The sequence below is a fragment of the Vipera ursinii genome, assembly GCF_947247035.1.
Source record: "Vipera ursinii genome assembly, chromosome: 1".
Taxonomy (NCBI): domain Eukaryota; kingdom Metazoa; phylum Chordata; class Lepidosauria; order Squamata; family Viperidae; genus Vipera; species Vipera ursinii.
Genome location: NC_139512.1, coordinates 348898264 through 348911659, shown reverse-complemented (window position 1 = coordinate 348911659; position 13396 = coordinate 348898264). Strand labels below are relative to the sequence as shown.

Below are 13396 nucleotides of genomic sequence, written 5' to 3'. Positions count from 1 at the left end.
TATGAAAAGAATGAAATTAAGACAGAAGGCAAAATATAAATGTAACTTGCATATAATCTCTGTCAAGAAGATCGGAAGCCATTTCCTTATCCTCCCCATCTCCCTATTTTATGTTTTTTGTGGGCTGCAAAGATTTGGGCTGTCAACCTCTTATCAAGTCAAAATTTTGTACACAAAGGGATTCATTTAGGAAAATTGTGATTTTAAAAACCAGGTTAGACAGGTGTGTCTACAAAACTGCTCCAAAAAGTCAAAATGGCATCAGTGACCACACAAAAAAAGCCCTGTCCCCTTTTCAATATGTCATACATTAAAGAGGGTGGAGCTTCAGCGTTGTAGTCTCAGTTGACCTCTTTTTTTTTAATCATCCCTGTGGTGATGTTATTTTTTTTTTTAAAAAAAAACAAAAACTTTAACAGCCCACATTATGGAAAGTTGCAAAGGATAGCGAATAGAGAAGTTTCCATGTTAAAAAAAATACTTGAAATATTGAGAATCTATGATATAAATTGGATTGAGGCTAATAATCTTACGGTATTACAGGTAATCCTCAACGGACCCGCCCCCCCCAAGCTTGCTAGCTGTTTGTTTGTTTGTTTGTGTATTAAATTTATTGGCTGACCATCTTGCCATAAGGTAACTCTGGGCAGCTTATAGTCATAAAAATATATTCATATTTTATAGAATTTATAGCCCAGTTCTGAGGTTCTGTCTCTCCCCCCCCCCCCAATGTGACACATTTCAGGCACTTGGCAACAGGTCCACATTTATGTGACTGTGGTTTATGACATTTTTTGCCCCAAACTGACATTTACTTCTAGCCTTTGGCAAAAATGACCCTTTGTGAAAAATGGGTTTGGTTGTTGGCTTAACAACCAGAGCTGCTTAATGACACTGCTAAAAAGGTCATAAAATCAGGTTCTTTGCATGGCTCAGCTACTTTATGATCTTTTATGACTTATGACCATAATGGACAGGCTCCAATATGATCGTAATAAGTCGAGGACTTCCTGTATAGGATTCTCATCTGGTCTTTTTCATAAACAGCGAAGATCAGAGAGCTAGTTTGCTATAATGGCAAATTGTTGGACTAAAAAAACAACAACCAATCCTAGTTCTCCCTTAAGCTGACAGAGTAATTTTGGGCTAGCTTCTTTTTCTCAACCTTATTAAGATTGTTGTTGTATGGAAAATAGGAGAAGGAAGCATTATGTGTGCTATCTTGAGTTGCACAAATATGGAAGCGTAATAAATCACAAAGGGACGCGGTGGCTCAGTGGGTTAGGACGCTGAGCTTGTCGATCAGAAGATCGGCAGTTTGGCAGGTCGAATCCCGAGTGCTGCATAGCAGAGTGAGTGCCTGTTACTCGTCCCAGCTTCTGCCAACCTAGCAGTTCGAAAGCACGTAAAAATGCAAGTAGAAAAATAGGGACCACTACGGTGGGAAGGTAACAGCGTTCTGTGCGCCTTTGGCATCTAGTCATGCCGGCCACATGACCACGGAGACATCCTCGGATGAGCACTGGCTCTTTGGCTTTGAAACGGAGATGAGCACCGGCCCCTAGAGTCGGAAATGACTAGCACGGATGTGCGGGGGAACCTTTACCTTTAATAAATCACAATAGTTGATTTCAAGATTTTACTTTACACATTGAGAAAAAGCAGAAAGAAAGAAGGTAGATGCCCTCAAAGTTTAAATCTGGAGATGGTTGTCAGTTGGTGGTGGGCCAGCCAAAAGCTGATGGCTTCATGGAGGTGACAGTTGAGAAGGAAAAGCCTTTGGACATGTCATGCAAAGAGATAATGAGCTAGCAAAACTGATTATGCTTGGCAAGGCTGAGCGAAGGAGAAGGGAAGACAGTGTTGGGAATATCATTAGAACCAGTGGTGGGATTCAGCCAGTTCGTACCACTTTGGCAGAACCAGTAGCTACTTTTTTTGTTGCCCAGGCCTAGAATGGACTTCCGGAAGCGGCATCCACACAGAGAACCAGTTGTTCGCATATTTGAATCCCACCACTGATTGGAACATCCTGGAACTGCAACAGATAGAACAGTATTCTTTAACCTTGGCAACTTTAAGATGGATGGACTTCACCTCCCAGAATCCCCCAGGCAGCAGGCCTACATTGTGACATCTTAAATTTGTCAAGGTTGAAAAACACTGTGATGTGTATGGTATTTGTTTAGATCAGGGGACTTCAAACTTGGCCCATTTATGACTTGTGGACTTCAACTCCCAGAATTCCTCAGCCAGGCACGCTGGCTGAGGAATTCTGGGACTTGAAGTCCACAAGTCATAAATGGGCCAAGTTTGAAGACCCCTGGTTTAGATCCTCACCAGGGGTCAGCCATGATTCAAGGTCACCTAACTACAGTAGATACCCTTAAACACTGCAACATACTCTTGCAGGCGCTTTCTCTCTCTCTCTCTCTCTCTCTCTCTCTCTCTCTCTCTCTCTCTCTCCTCTCTCTCTCTCTCTCTCCCAGTCTCTAGAATGAAAGATAATAACTGTAATTAACTTTGTAGGATTGGAAACCATCATTATCATCATCTCTCTTCCCTGTTGCAAAACCTGCCCTCTGCATCCCTCCAGACATCATGTGGCTTCTACCCTGATGATGTTCCAAGGCAGCCTGAAAACCTTTGTTCCTTCAACAGACCTTGGTTAGGGTGGATGCCGAGCCCCTGTTGATTTCCTCTGATACACTATTGTTATCTTACCAATGCTTGCAGTCTGAATTATAATTGTCTTATGGTTTTTCTGCTTTTAACCTTAGAAGTTGTCCAGAGTCTTACGGACTAAGGTGGCTTCTAAAATCACAGAACAAATCAACAAATGCCTAGTTGGAGGTATCTTATCTCAGCTCGCTCTTTCCCAATGTTGTAGACTTTAATTCTTCCACCATTGGGAAGTGCAAATATTCCTCGACGTATGTTTAGCAATTATTCAAAGTTACAGTGGTGCTGAAAAAGTGACCTATGACCGATCCTCACACTTATGACTGTCGTACTATCCCTCCATCACATCAAATTCATGCATTTTGCAACCAACATGTATTTACAATGATTGCAGCATCTCAGGGATCATGTGACTACTATTTACAACTTTCTCAGGGAGCTTCTGAACAAGCAGAGTCAATGGGGGAAGACACTTAACAAATGTGATTTGCTTAATGACCATGGCAAAAAAGTTTGTAAAATTGGGCATAACTCACCTTGCTGAGTGACAGACGTTCCGGTCCCAATTGTGATCATAAGTTGAGGACTACCTGTACAGTACTCTATTCCTAGTCCTGATCTCAGGAAATCCAATCAAGGCAGTTTCAGGATACCTTACTTATTTCCCCCTTTTTATGATATTATAAATCTTAGTACATTTGTGTTGTTTCTATACGTTGATTGTATAATGTGTTTAAAAATTATTAATATTGTATTTAAACAGCAGAATACTGAGAATAGAAAAAAATATTAGTTACAATTCAGTTGATAATATTATAAGCATAAAATTATATTGCTTTTTTATCCAAAATTGAGTATAGCATTGAAAAGAAACCACTACAACTCATATCAGAATTGTTATAGAGGTTTTGATCTTAAGCTCGTTACTTTTTAAGGTGTTACTTAGTGTGTGCGTACACATACACTTCTATGTGTGTATAAACATATAGGCATATATTTATAATATTTTGATTAATTTTGCTGAACCAGGAGAAAATTTACTTGCTCCTGTTATCAGAAAAGATGCAGCATCTCCTAAGTCAAGCGATCACATTGTAGAATTGAAACTGTAGGTACTCAGAAGGGCCTGGTAATTGTATTTGCTTAAAAGCTAAGACAGGAAAAGGGAGATGGGAGGGTGAGAAAGCAAAAAAAAGTTTTGAAGGAAAATAACATCAAGAAATCCAACTGGATCACATGTTTTTTGTCTTGACAAGAAGGAATGTAACACCACTTACGTTTTCTCTCCAAGTTATAAAAATGCAATCATTCCCATTTTACACACGTGGAATACTGAGGCTGAGCCCCGAAGGTGCTTTTTCAGGAGACAACTGGACTTTCTTGTTTTTCTTTGAAGACGTTTCGCTTCTCAACCAAGAAGTTTCTTCAGCTCTGACTGGATGGTGGGGAATGGAAGGGTTTATGTTCCTTGCAGACAGCAGGTCATTTGCATGGTCATAGAGCAGACATGTCAAACTCGCCACGTCACGTGACATCGCGCAACGTATCGGGACAGTTTTGCCATTGCCGGCAATGGGGTGGGCGCAGCTTGACGCCCCTGTTTTAGAGGGTCTTCAAAGAAAAACAAGAAAGTCCAGTTGCCTCCTGAAAAAGCACCTTTGCGACACCCATGACCTGGCGACTGAGAATCTCCATAGACCCTGAGGCTGAGCATTGATCCCCAAGCAAAGGGACAGTGATAAAATACCTTGATGCGCTGCTAACCCTTGGCAGAATGAGCGACACTGAAAGGCCGCCTGACTTCAGTTTGTGAATGTGATGAAATCCGTGCCAGTTCCTTCCCATTCTGCTGTTTCGGACTCACTTCTTGGAGCCATTTTAATCTTTCTCTCCTCCTTCCACAGGTGAAACTGGTCCGTTATATTAGTATCCAGTTACAGTGCAAGCTCAGCCTCCCTTTAAATGACAGGACGGTGGAGCTGAACAGCTATCCCAGGCTTAGCGACTGGTTATATCTAGTTAACCTGCGGAAGGACGTCATCCAGGTAAGACGAACAAAGTCCGTGGTTTTCTCATGGGTATAACTGAATAATTGTCATGGTTAATGGATATAGGTGACTTCCTATTTTTTATTTAATATTACTCTCTCTTTAGAATAGAATAGAGCTGGAAGGGACCTTGGAGGTCTTCTAGTCCAGCCCCCTCAAGCAGGAGAACCTATACCGTCTCAGACAGGTCACTGTCTAGTCTCTTCTTAAAAACCTCCAGTGATGGAGCGCTCATAATTTCTGGAGGCAAGCTGGAGGCTTTAAGAACTTTAATTTTGTTGCAATTGCTATACAGGTAGCCCTCCACTTATAACTACCGTATATACTTGAGTATAAGCCGAATTTTTCAGCCCACTTTTTGGGCTGAAAAATTCCACTTCGGCTTATACTCCAGTCAACAAAAAAACTTACCAAGGACTTGTGCGCGGCCGAGGCTTTGGAGCTTCCGGGATCGCGCTCACCTCTCCCAAGCCACCGCCGTCCGGAGACCTGACGAAGTTTGGGGAGGTTTGGGGAGGTGCGCGCGCACCTCCCCAAACCTCCCCAAACGAAGCCGGGTCTCCGTTCCTCTGCGCCCTGCCTGCCTGCTTCTTTCCACAGCGGAAAGAAGCAGGCAGGCAGGGCTCGGAGGAACGGAGACCCGGCGACGTTTGGGGAGGTTTGGGCGCCTCTCCAAATATCCCCAAACGTCGCCGGGTCTCCGTTCCTCTGCGCCCTGCCTGCCTGCTTCTTTCCACAGCGGAAAGAAGCAGGCAGGCAGGGGGCGGAGGAACGGAGACCCGGCGACGTTTGGGGAGGTTTGGGCGCCTCTCCAAATATCCCCAAACGTCGCCGGGTCTCCGTTCCTCTGCGCCCTGCCTGCCTGCTTCTTTCCACAGCGGAAAGAAGCAGGCAGGCAGGGGGCGGAGGAACGGAGACCCGGCGACGTTTGGGGAGGTTTGGGCGCCTCTCCAAACCTCCCCAAACGTCGCCGGGTCTCCGTTCCTCCGCCCCCTGCCTGCCTGCTTCTTTCCGCTGTGGAAAGAAGCAGGCAGGCAGGGCACAGAGGAACGGAGACCCGGCGACGTTTGGGGATATTTGGAGAGGCGCCCAAACCTCCCCAAACGTCGCCGGGTCTCCGTTCCTCCGCCCCCTGCCTGCCTGCTTCTTTCCGCTGTGGAAAGAAGCAGGCAGGCAGGGCGCAGAGGAACGGAGACCCGGCGACGTTTGGGGATATTTGGAGAGGCGCCCAAACCTCCCCAAACGTCGCCGGGTCTCCGTTCCTCCGCCCCCTGCCTGCCTGCTTCTTTCCGCTGTGGAAAGAAGCAGGCAGGCAGGGCACAGAGGAACGGAGACCCGGCGACTGTGTATTCAGGCTTGCAAAATGGCGGATCGAGCCTCTGCTGGCGGCAGAGGCTTGCAGAACGGCGGATCGGCTTATACTCGAGTCAACAACTTTTTCCAGTTTTTGGGGGTGAAATTTGGGGTCTCGGCTTATACTCGAGTCGGCTTATACTCAAGTATATACGGTACTCATTTAGCGGCTATTGAACCTTGGTGGAGCAGTGGGCTAATGCCTCCTTAAGTAACACCAGCTGCCTGCAATCAGTGCAGGTTCGAGTCCCACCAGGCTCAAGGTTGACTCAGCCTTCCATCCTTCCGAGGTAGGGAAAATGAGGACCCAGATTGTTGGGGGCAATTAAGCTGACTTTGTAATAATGTCGCTTGGGTGTGTGTGTGAAAGCCCTAATAAGCAGGCATATACATAGAATAAAGGCTACTGCTAAGCCTGTAAGCCGCCCTGAGTCTTCAGAGAAGGGTGGGATATAAATGGAATTAAAATAAATAAAATAAATAAAATATTTGAAATTACAGTAGCGCTGAAAAAGGTTGTCTGTGGTCATGTGATTAGAATTTGGGAACTTGGCAACCAGCAGGGATTTGTGATGGTTGCACCATCCCAGAATCACACGATCACTATTTCTGACCTTCCCAGCCAGCTTCCGACAAGCAAAGTCAATGGGAGAAGCCAGATTCATTTAATGACCATGTGATTCACTTAACAACTGCAGTGATTCACTTAACAGCCATGGGGAAAAAGTTTGTAAAATTGAGCACTGCTCACTGAACAACTGCCTTGCTCAGCAATAGAATAATACAGTAGAATAACAGAGTTATGGGGTAGGACATCATCTATCTCCAGTCTACAACACAGTCCTTTCAGCAGTTCCAAGAAGGCTCCACACCCATTTGCACCACTCAGGTGACCTTGAGGACACAGGTAAACCTCCAGGTGGCCTCAACGACACATTCAATTTATGCCATCCGTCAGGTGAACTCGCAAGATTCATTTTTCTCGCCATGCATATGTATACATAACCAGAACTAGACTGTGTTGTCTCTCTGTGTCATATAATATATGTGGGTATATGCATAATTCTGTATTTATTTTTGTCATATTTACGTAGTGTATATTGGAGGTGGTGACCCTTTGAGAACTGCATGCAACAAAATTTCATTTTAATGTATGCCGACTAGCGTACATTCAAAGTGAAAAACAGAGTTATTATTTATTCTATTCTAATGCAAAAATTCTGGTCCCAATAGTGTTTATAAGCTGAGGACTAACTGTAACGTTTCTATTTGTGCAGAAAGGTATTCAGTGCATAATGCCCTGATTTCTTATGCCTTCTTATGGCTTTTGTGGGGAGGTTTGATTGTTTTTTTGGTCGTCTGTTTTTATGACATAGTTTCTTCCTCAATACATAATCTCCAGAGTTTGTTGTCCGTAGAATGAGTTTGCTTTTCAACCTCACCAAAACTTTACAGGATTTTCTGGCAGCTGTTAGTGTAATGTTCCCTCCACGAGGCTTTACACGGTAATTTCTTTCTAAAGAGGAAACTTTGTGGGGTTTTTTCCCCTCCCTCAGAGTGGTTTGAAAGGTGTTGGCATGAAAAGGGTGTTGGAAAAGAGTGTTGGAATGCACACAAGCATTCACTGCAAGGTAATTTTTCCAGTTGCCTATCACACGTCTTCTTTTATTTGGAAGAGCGCAGCGGGAAAGATATCTGTTCATCGTCATGCATTGTATTTCATGTCAGCCTTTCCTTCTGCGGGATGAGGTCTGACAGCTTTTGCACAATTTTGTTGACTTCTTCCTGGGTTTTCAAGTAAAAGACACACATCAGCAGAATGCGTGAGATGTTATCACGTCTAACCAATTTCCCTGCTCAACTTTCCACTAGGGGAAAAATTAATCTTGTTTAGCAACACATTTTCCCGAACTCTTAAGATCTAATCCTTATGTTTATTTTACAACTGGGCAGAAAGAGTGGCTGATAGCTGGGGAATTTAACTCGTGAATGTCTGCTTTTCTGTTGGGAGGAAAATGGCAAGTTTCTAGCCCTTCAAGCCTGCGGAGGCAAGTGATCTTTCTAGAAGCTTTCCACAAGCAGAGTCAGTGGGAGGAGCCAGATTCCACTGTGTGTTTCGCTTAATTACTGTGGTAAAAATGCCGTAAAATTGGGTTCATTCAGCAATCGCATCACTTCTCGATGGACATTCTGGTCCTAATTGTGGTCATAAATCAAAGATTACTGCACAGTACTTAATTAGAGTTGTGCCATACATCCCCCAACAATATTTCACAGAAAATGCTGCTAGTCACACTTCCAGTGTCTCAAGGATGGTTGCCTTGTCCAGTAACAAGGCTTTTGCCAGCTTCACCATATTAATAAATCCTCATTAGCCTTCCTTTCTCAGAATTGCTGTTTTCAATCTTTAAAACAGTGGTCTTCAAACTTGGCAACTTTAAGACTTGTGGACTTCAACTCCCAGAATTCCTCAGCCAGCCCAGAATGCTGCTTTAAAAGAATACACTTCTTTTAAGCAGTGAGGTTTAGATGTAGTTTCTATAGCATGCTGAGCCATGGCTTGTTAATTGTTTGCTGAATAAAACATAGTTGGTTAGGTTTGCACAACATCTTAAGCTCCAAACAAGGAACTTGTGTGTGAATCTTCAATAGAGTCATACTGGACTATACAGATGTGATAACTGGCAACAAATCACATGTAGACTAATTTTCATTAGAAACAACCTCAGAGGTCATCTAGTCTAACTTCCCTTCAGTGCAGATCCAGGCTCTGAAGACTTCTGCTGAGTGAACATACTTCACGAGGCAGTGTATTCGGCTGTTAATAGTTCCTACTACTGGGAAATTTCCTTCTAACCTCCCTATAGATTTTATTCATAGTCTCTGAAAAATAGAAAACAAGTTACCTCCTTTGGTATGCAGTAATCTTTTGATTTATTAATCATGTATTTATTGATCAAATTTATAGAGCTGCCCATCTCACCAAAGGGAACTCTAGGTGTTTTGATATCTGTAGATAGCTGTCAGTTTACTTCTGTGCTTCTGTGACTAATTTGCTAGTTTAGTTTAGATTAGATTAGTTTGATCTAGTACAGAGTTTCTCAACCTTTCAGCCTTTGTGGACTAGTGTGTGTGTGTGTGTGTGTGTGTGTGTGTGTGTGTGTGTGTGAACAGAAAGGATCATTCCGTTCCCGCTGCTCGTGCAAATGAAGCATGTGCACATGTGCTCTCACCCACTGCTTGTGCAAGAGGGATGCACACATGCACACCTGCTTGCCTGCCACTTCTGCAGCCCGGTTCTGATCGGCTCAAGGCCCGATAGTGGGCTATGGCTTGTGGGGGAGTTGGGGGTCTACTGGTTAAAGAGGCTGGTCCAGAAACCAGGAGACTGTGAGTTCTAATCCTGTCCTAGGAATGAAAGCAGCTGGGTAATCCTTCCCTTCTCTTCCCTGGTGGAGAATTTTATATTTCCTCTTAGTAATTTCATTCTTTTTAGCACATAGTTGAAGTCTGTCTAGAATCTTTCTGACTCCTTCTGCTAATGTGTTTGCACTCCTAGGTTTTTTTTTTTTTTGGCAAGTTCTTTCGCAAAGATTACAGCTAGCAGTTCTGCTAGTTCCTTCAGTACACTATGATGTAACCATTTGGCCCTCAAGACGGGCATTTGTTTAAATTAGCTAAGAGTTCTTTTATGCGTTCTCGGTCTGTTCTGAGCTGCAGCTCCCTCCCACTAGGCGCACAACAATGGCCAGCCACAGTTTCATTTCTCCTGAGAAAAGAGAGATTAAAAATGTGAGCTACCGCACTCTGCCTTCTTGCTCTCATCCATTGCCAATGTACCCCTTTCCAAAATCTCTTTGCCTTTCCTTCTGTACCTTGATAATTGTTGTTGTTGTATGAGACATTTCTTGCAGGCCTCAGCTTAATCTCTACAATTTCTGGTCATTTTCTTCTATCCGTCTTTATTTATACGTCCCTTTTTCAATTGATGGATTGATTATGTGCTATCAAGTTGAGGTCTACTCTTTTTTAAATTTTTTTTTTATTTTATAACAAATTTTATTATTTAAAACTTTGGACAAGGTGTTGATGGTCTGACAATCCTTCTTGTCATTACATCATTTTTGTGTTTTATATACATATATACACTTTATGTACATATCATTTATATACAGTTATAGAATATTCAATCTTCTCAACCACCTTATTCTAGTAATATGTGAAATCAGCATCCTGTGTGTTTCTGTTGTGACCTTCCTTTCTGTTCCCACCATGAGTAAAACTTATTCCAAATTTTGTAGTAATCTGACTGGTCTTTATTTTTAATTTCCAAAATTAACTTGTCCATTTCTGTGCACGCCCAAATTTTACTTGTCACTTCACTCTCTTCCGGTATTTCACTGTTTTTCCATTTCTGGGTGAACGTCATTCTCGCTGCTGTGATGATATGTATTATTAAATATAACTCTTCTTTGCTATGTTTCTCTTTTGTTATGCCAAGCAGGAAAAATTCTGGTCTACATTCGACTCTCCATCCTAATATTTCCTCTAGCCATGTCCGAATCCTTTGTCAATACTTTTGCGTCTTATTACAGGACCACCAAACATGAAGATAAGTACCTAATTCTTTGGAACACTTCCAACAGCTAGGGGATATTGTCTTGTACATTTTGGCTAATCGTGCTGGGGGGAGATGCCGCCGATAAAACATTTTATATAAATTTTCTTTATAAGCTGAGGCCAGCGTTATCTTTTTATTTCTATCCCACAGAGTTTGCCAGATATCAAAATCTATGCCAAATCCCAAATTTTTAGCTCATATCAGCATTGGTTCTTTAACTTGTTCCTCAAACATTTTGTACCCCAATAGCAAACTATACAATTTCCTTATTTGTTTCTCATCTGGCCCCAATAAAATTTTATCCAATGCAGTTTCTTGAATATTTATCCCCCACTCTTTCTTATATCTTATATCTTATATCATATCGTGTTTGTATCTGTAGGTAAGCCCACCATTCCAGTTTTATCACTTGTTGTTCTAGTTCCTGTCTAGATTTCAGTTCTCCCATTTCATTCGTAATAACCTTATATGTAGTACTGTTTTCCAAATTAAACAAATTTGGGTAGACTATCGCTTCAAGGGTGGACAACCAGACTGGTAATTTAATGTAATTTTGTTTTCTAATTTTACTCCAAATTTTAAGTAGCGCTTGTCTAATCCGATGGTTTTGAAAATGTTGATATAACCCTTGCTTCTCATTACATAGGAATGCATACCATCCTAATTGCAGACCATGGCCTTCTAAAGTTAATAATCTTTTATTCTTTAAAATTATCCATTCTCTAATCCAAGTTAATGCTGCTGCATGATAATATGTTTCCCAGTCTGGTAGTCCAAAACCCCCATTTTCTTTAACATCCTGCAGATGTTTCATTTTAATCCTTGGTTTTTCCCCTTGCCATATAAAATTTAATGTCAATTTGTTCAGGAAGTTGAGGTCTACTCTTAGTGACCACATAGAGGTAATACTCAACATTTACACTTGGCTTAACAACTGCCATAAAAAACATTGTAAAATCAGGTCGATCATGTAACCGACCCATTTTATGACCATCTTGACATACTATTGTAATGGGCAGGCTCCATTATGTTCATATGTCAAGGACTATGTGTTGAAAGTTTTTCTCCATCCAGAAGCTGTGAATGCTCCAAGACTGGAAGTTTTTAAGAAGAGACTTGACAGCCATTTGTTTGAAATGGTATAGGATTTCCTGCCTGAGCAGGGGGTTGGACTAGATGACCTCCAAGGTCCCTTCCATCTTCTTCATCATCATCATCATCATTATTATTATTCAGATATTTTGAGTCTTCTAATGGTGCACCCATTGTGCTGTAACTGAGTCCCTCAACCTTGTGGTTGGTCACTCTGCTTTCTTTTTTTTTCCTTTTCACCTCTTCAGAGAGTTGGGTCTTTGTATAATGTGTCCAAAATAGAATAATTTGAGCTAGATCTTTTGTACCTCGACTGAGTACTCTGGGTTGTTTTGTTGTAACGGGAATGATCCCGGGGAAAAGGCTCTGATAAAAGGCAGCTCAGACCCGCCAACAGAAATACGGTCATGGCAAAAATCTCAGAAGGGACCTCTTCTAGTTTCTTGGGCTGGAAAGACAACAGAGGAGAAAAGTGTTTTCAGAGTTGCAAGTTTCTGTTAATGCAAACTTACTGTAAAATATATTTAGTTCTTCTGGGGATGCCTCCTGTCTGGACTACCTCAGGAGGCTGACGTCAGCCTTACTGTCTCCCAAGGCCTTCCCACATGCCATTACATTTGTTCAATGACCCGTCGGTTTGTTTTCTTGACTGTCCATGATACGGTCCATGGAGTCTTCTCCAGCACCAAAGTTCAAAGGCCTCAGTACAGGTAGTCCTCAACTTAAGACCACAGTTGAGCCCAAAGTTTCCGTTGCTAAGCAAGACAGGTGCTAAGTCAGATTTGCCCCCTTTTGAGACCTTTCTTGCCACAGTTGTTCAAGTGAATCACTGCAGTTATTAAGTTAGTAACACGTGTAGAAATACTAGAAAAATGTTTATACTCAATTGTTGTCTATTAAAATACTAAGAAATGTACTAATTTAAGGTTGATAAATGAGAATATTATTGGAAGAAGGGAAAATCAAGGAAAGCTACTATGTGGATTATGGAATTATAGAAACTAATTGTTATTGATTGTTTGTAAATATAAACCCAGACAACACACTGTTTATCAAATATCAAGGTGATTATGTTTATTTATATATATTTGTGTAAATTACTAACAAAGAATTAAGGGAGACTGAAATGCATTTCTAACTTATTAGTTTTCATCAGTCAGCCATGAAAACTAATAAGTTAGAAATGCATTTCAGTCTCCCTTAATTCTTTGTTAGTAATTTACACAAATACAGTATATGAGCTGTCCGGTGTGACTACTGCCTGTTTGATGGCCTTCAAGGTAGGCTGAAAACAGGAAATAAAGATTTTTTATTATTGTTTATTATTACATTTTTATACCGCCCTTCTCCCGAAGGACTCCGGGCGGTGTACAGGGCAATAAATATAAAAACAGAATACAAAAGTTAAAAACGAATTAAATAAATGCCCGCAATTAAAACAATAATTAAAATATATTAAAACCCCTCCCTAACCCATCAGACCAGGTCAGATTTGCCCCATGTTTGGGGCCTAGCAAGGTAATGTAAATAGTTAACATTTCACACACACACACACACACACACACACACACACACACACGTGTGTGTGTGTGTGTGTGTG

The 13396-nt window shown here is 41.8% G+C and overlaps 1 protein-coding gene across 1 annotated transcript in view; it reads left to right on the top strand.

Moving 5' to 3' along the window:
- KSR1 (kinase suppressor of ras 1) overlaps nucleotides 1-13396 on the top strand; it is a 180099-nt gene that overhangs the window by 91624 nt on the left and 75079 nt on the right. The window contains exon 2 of the mRNA XM_083350342.1: nucleotides 4587-4727. Within this exon, the coding sequence (XP_083206468.1) occupies nucleotides 4587-4727 (141 nt within the window). The remainder of the gene's footprint in view (nucleotides 1-4586; nucleotides 4728-13396) is intronic.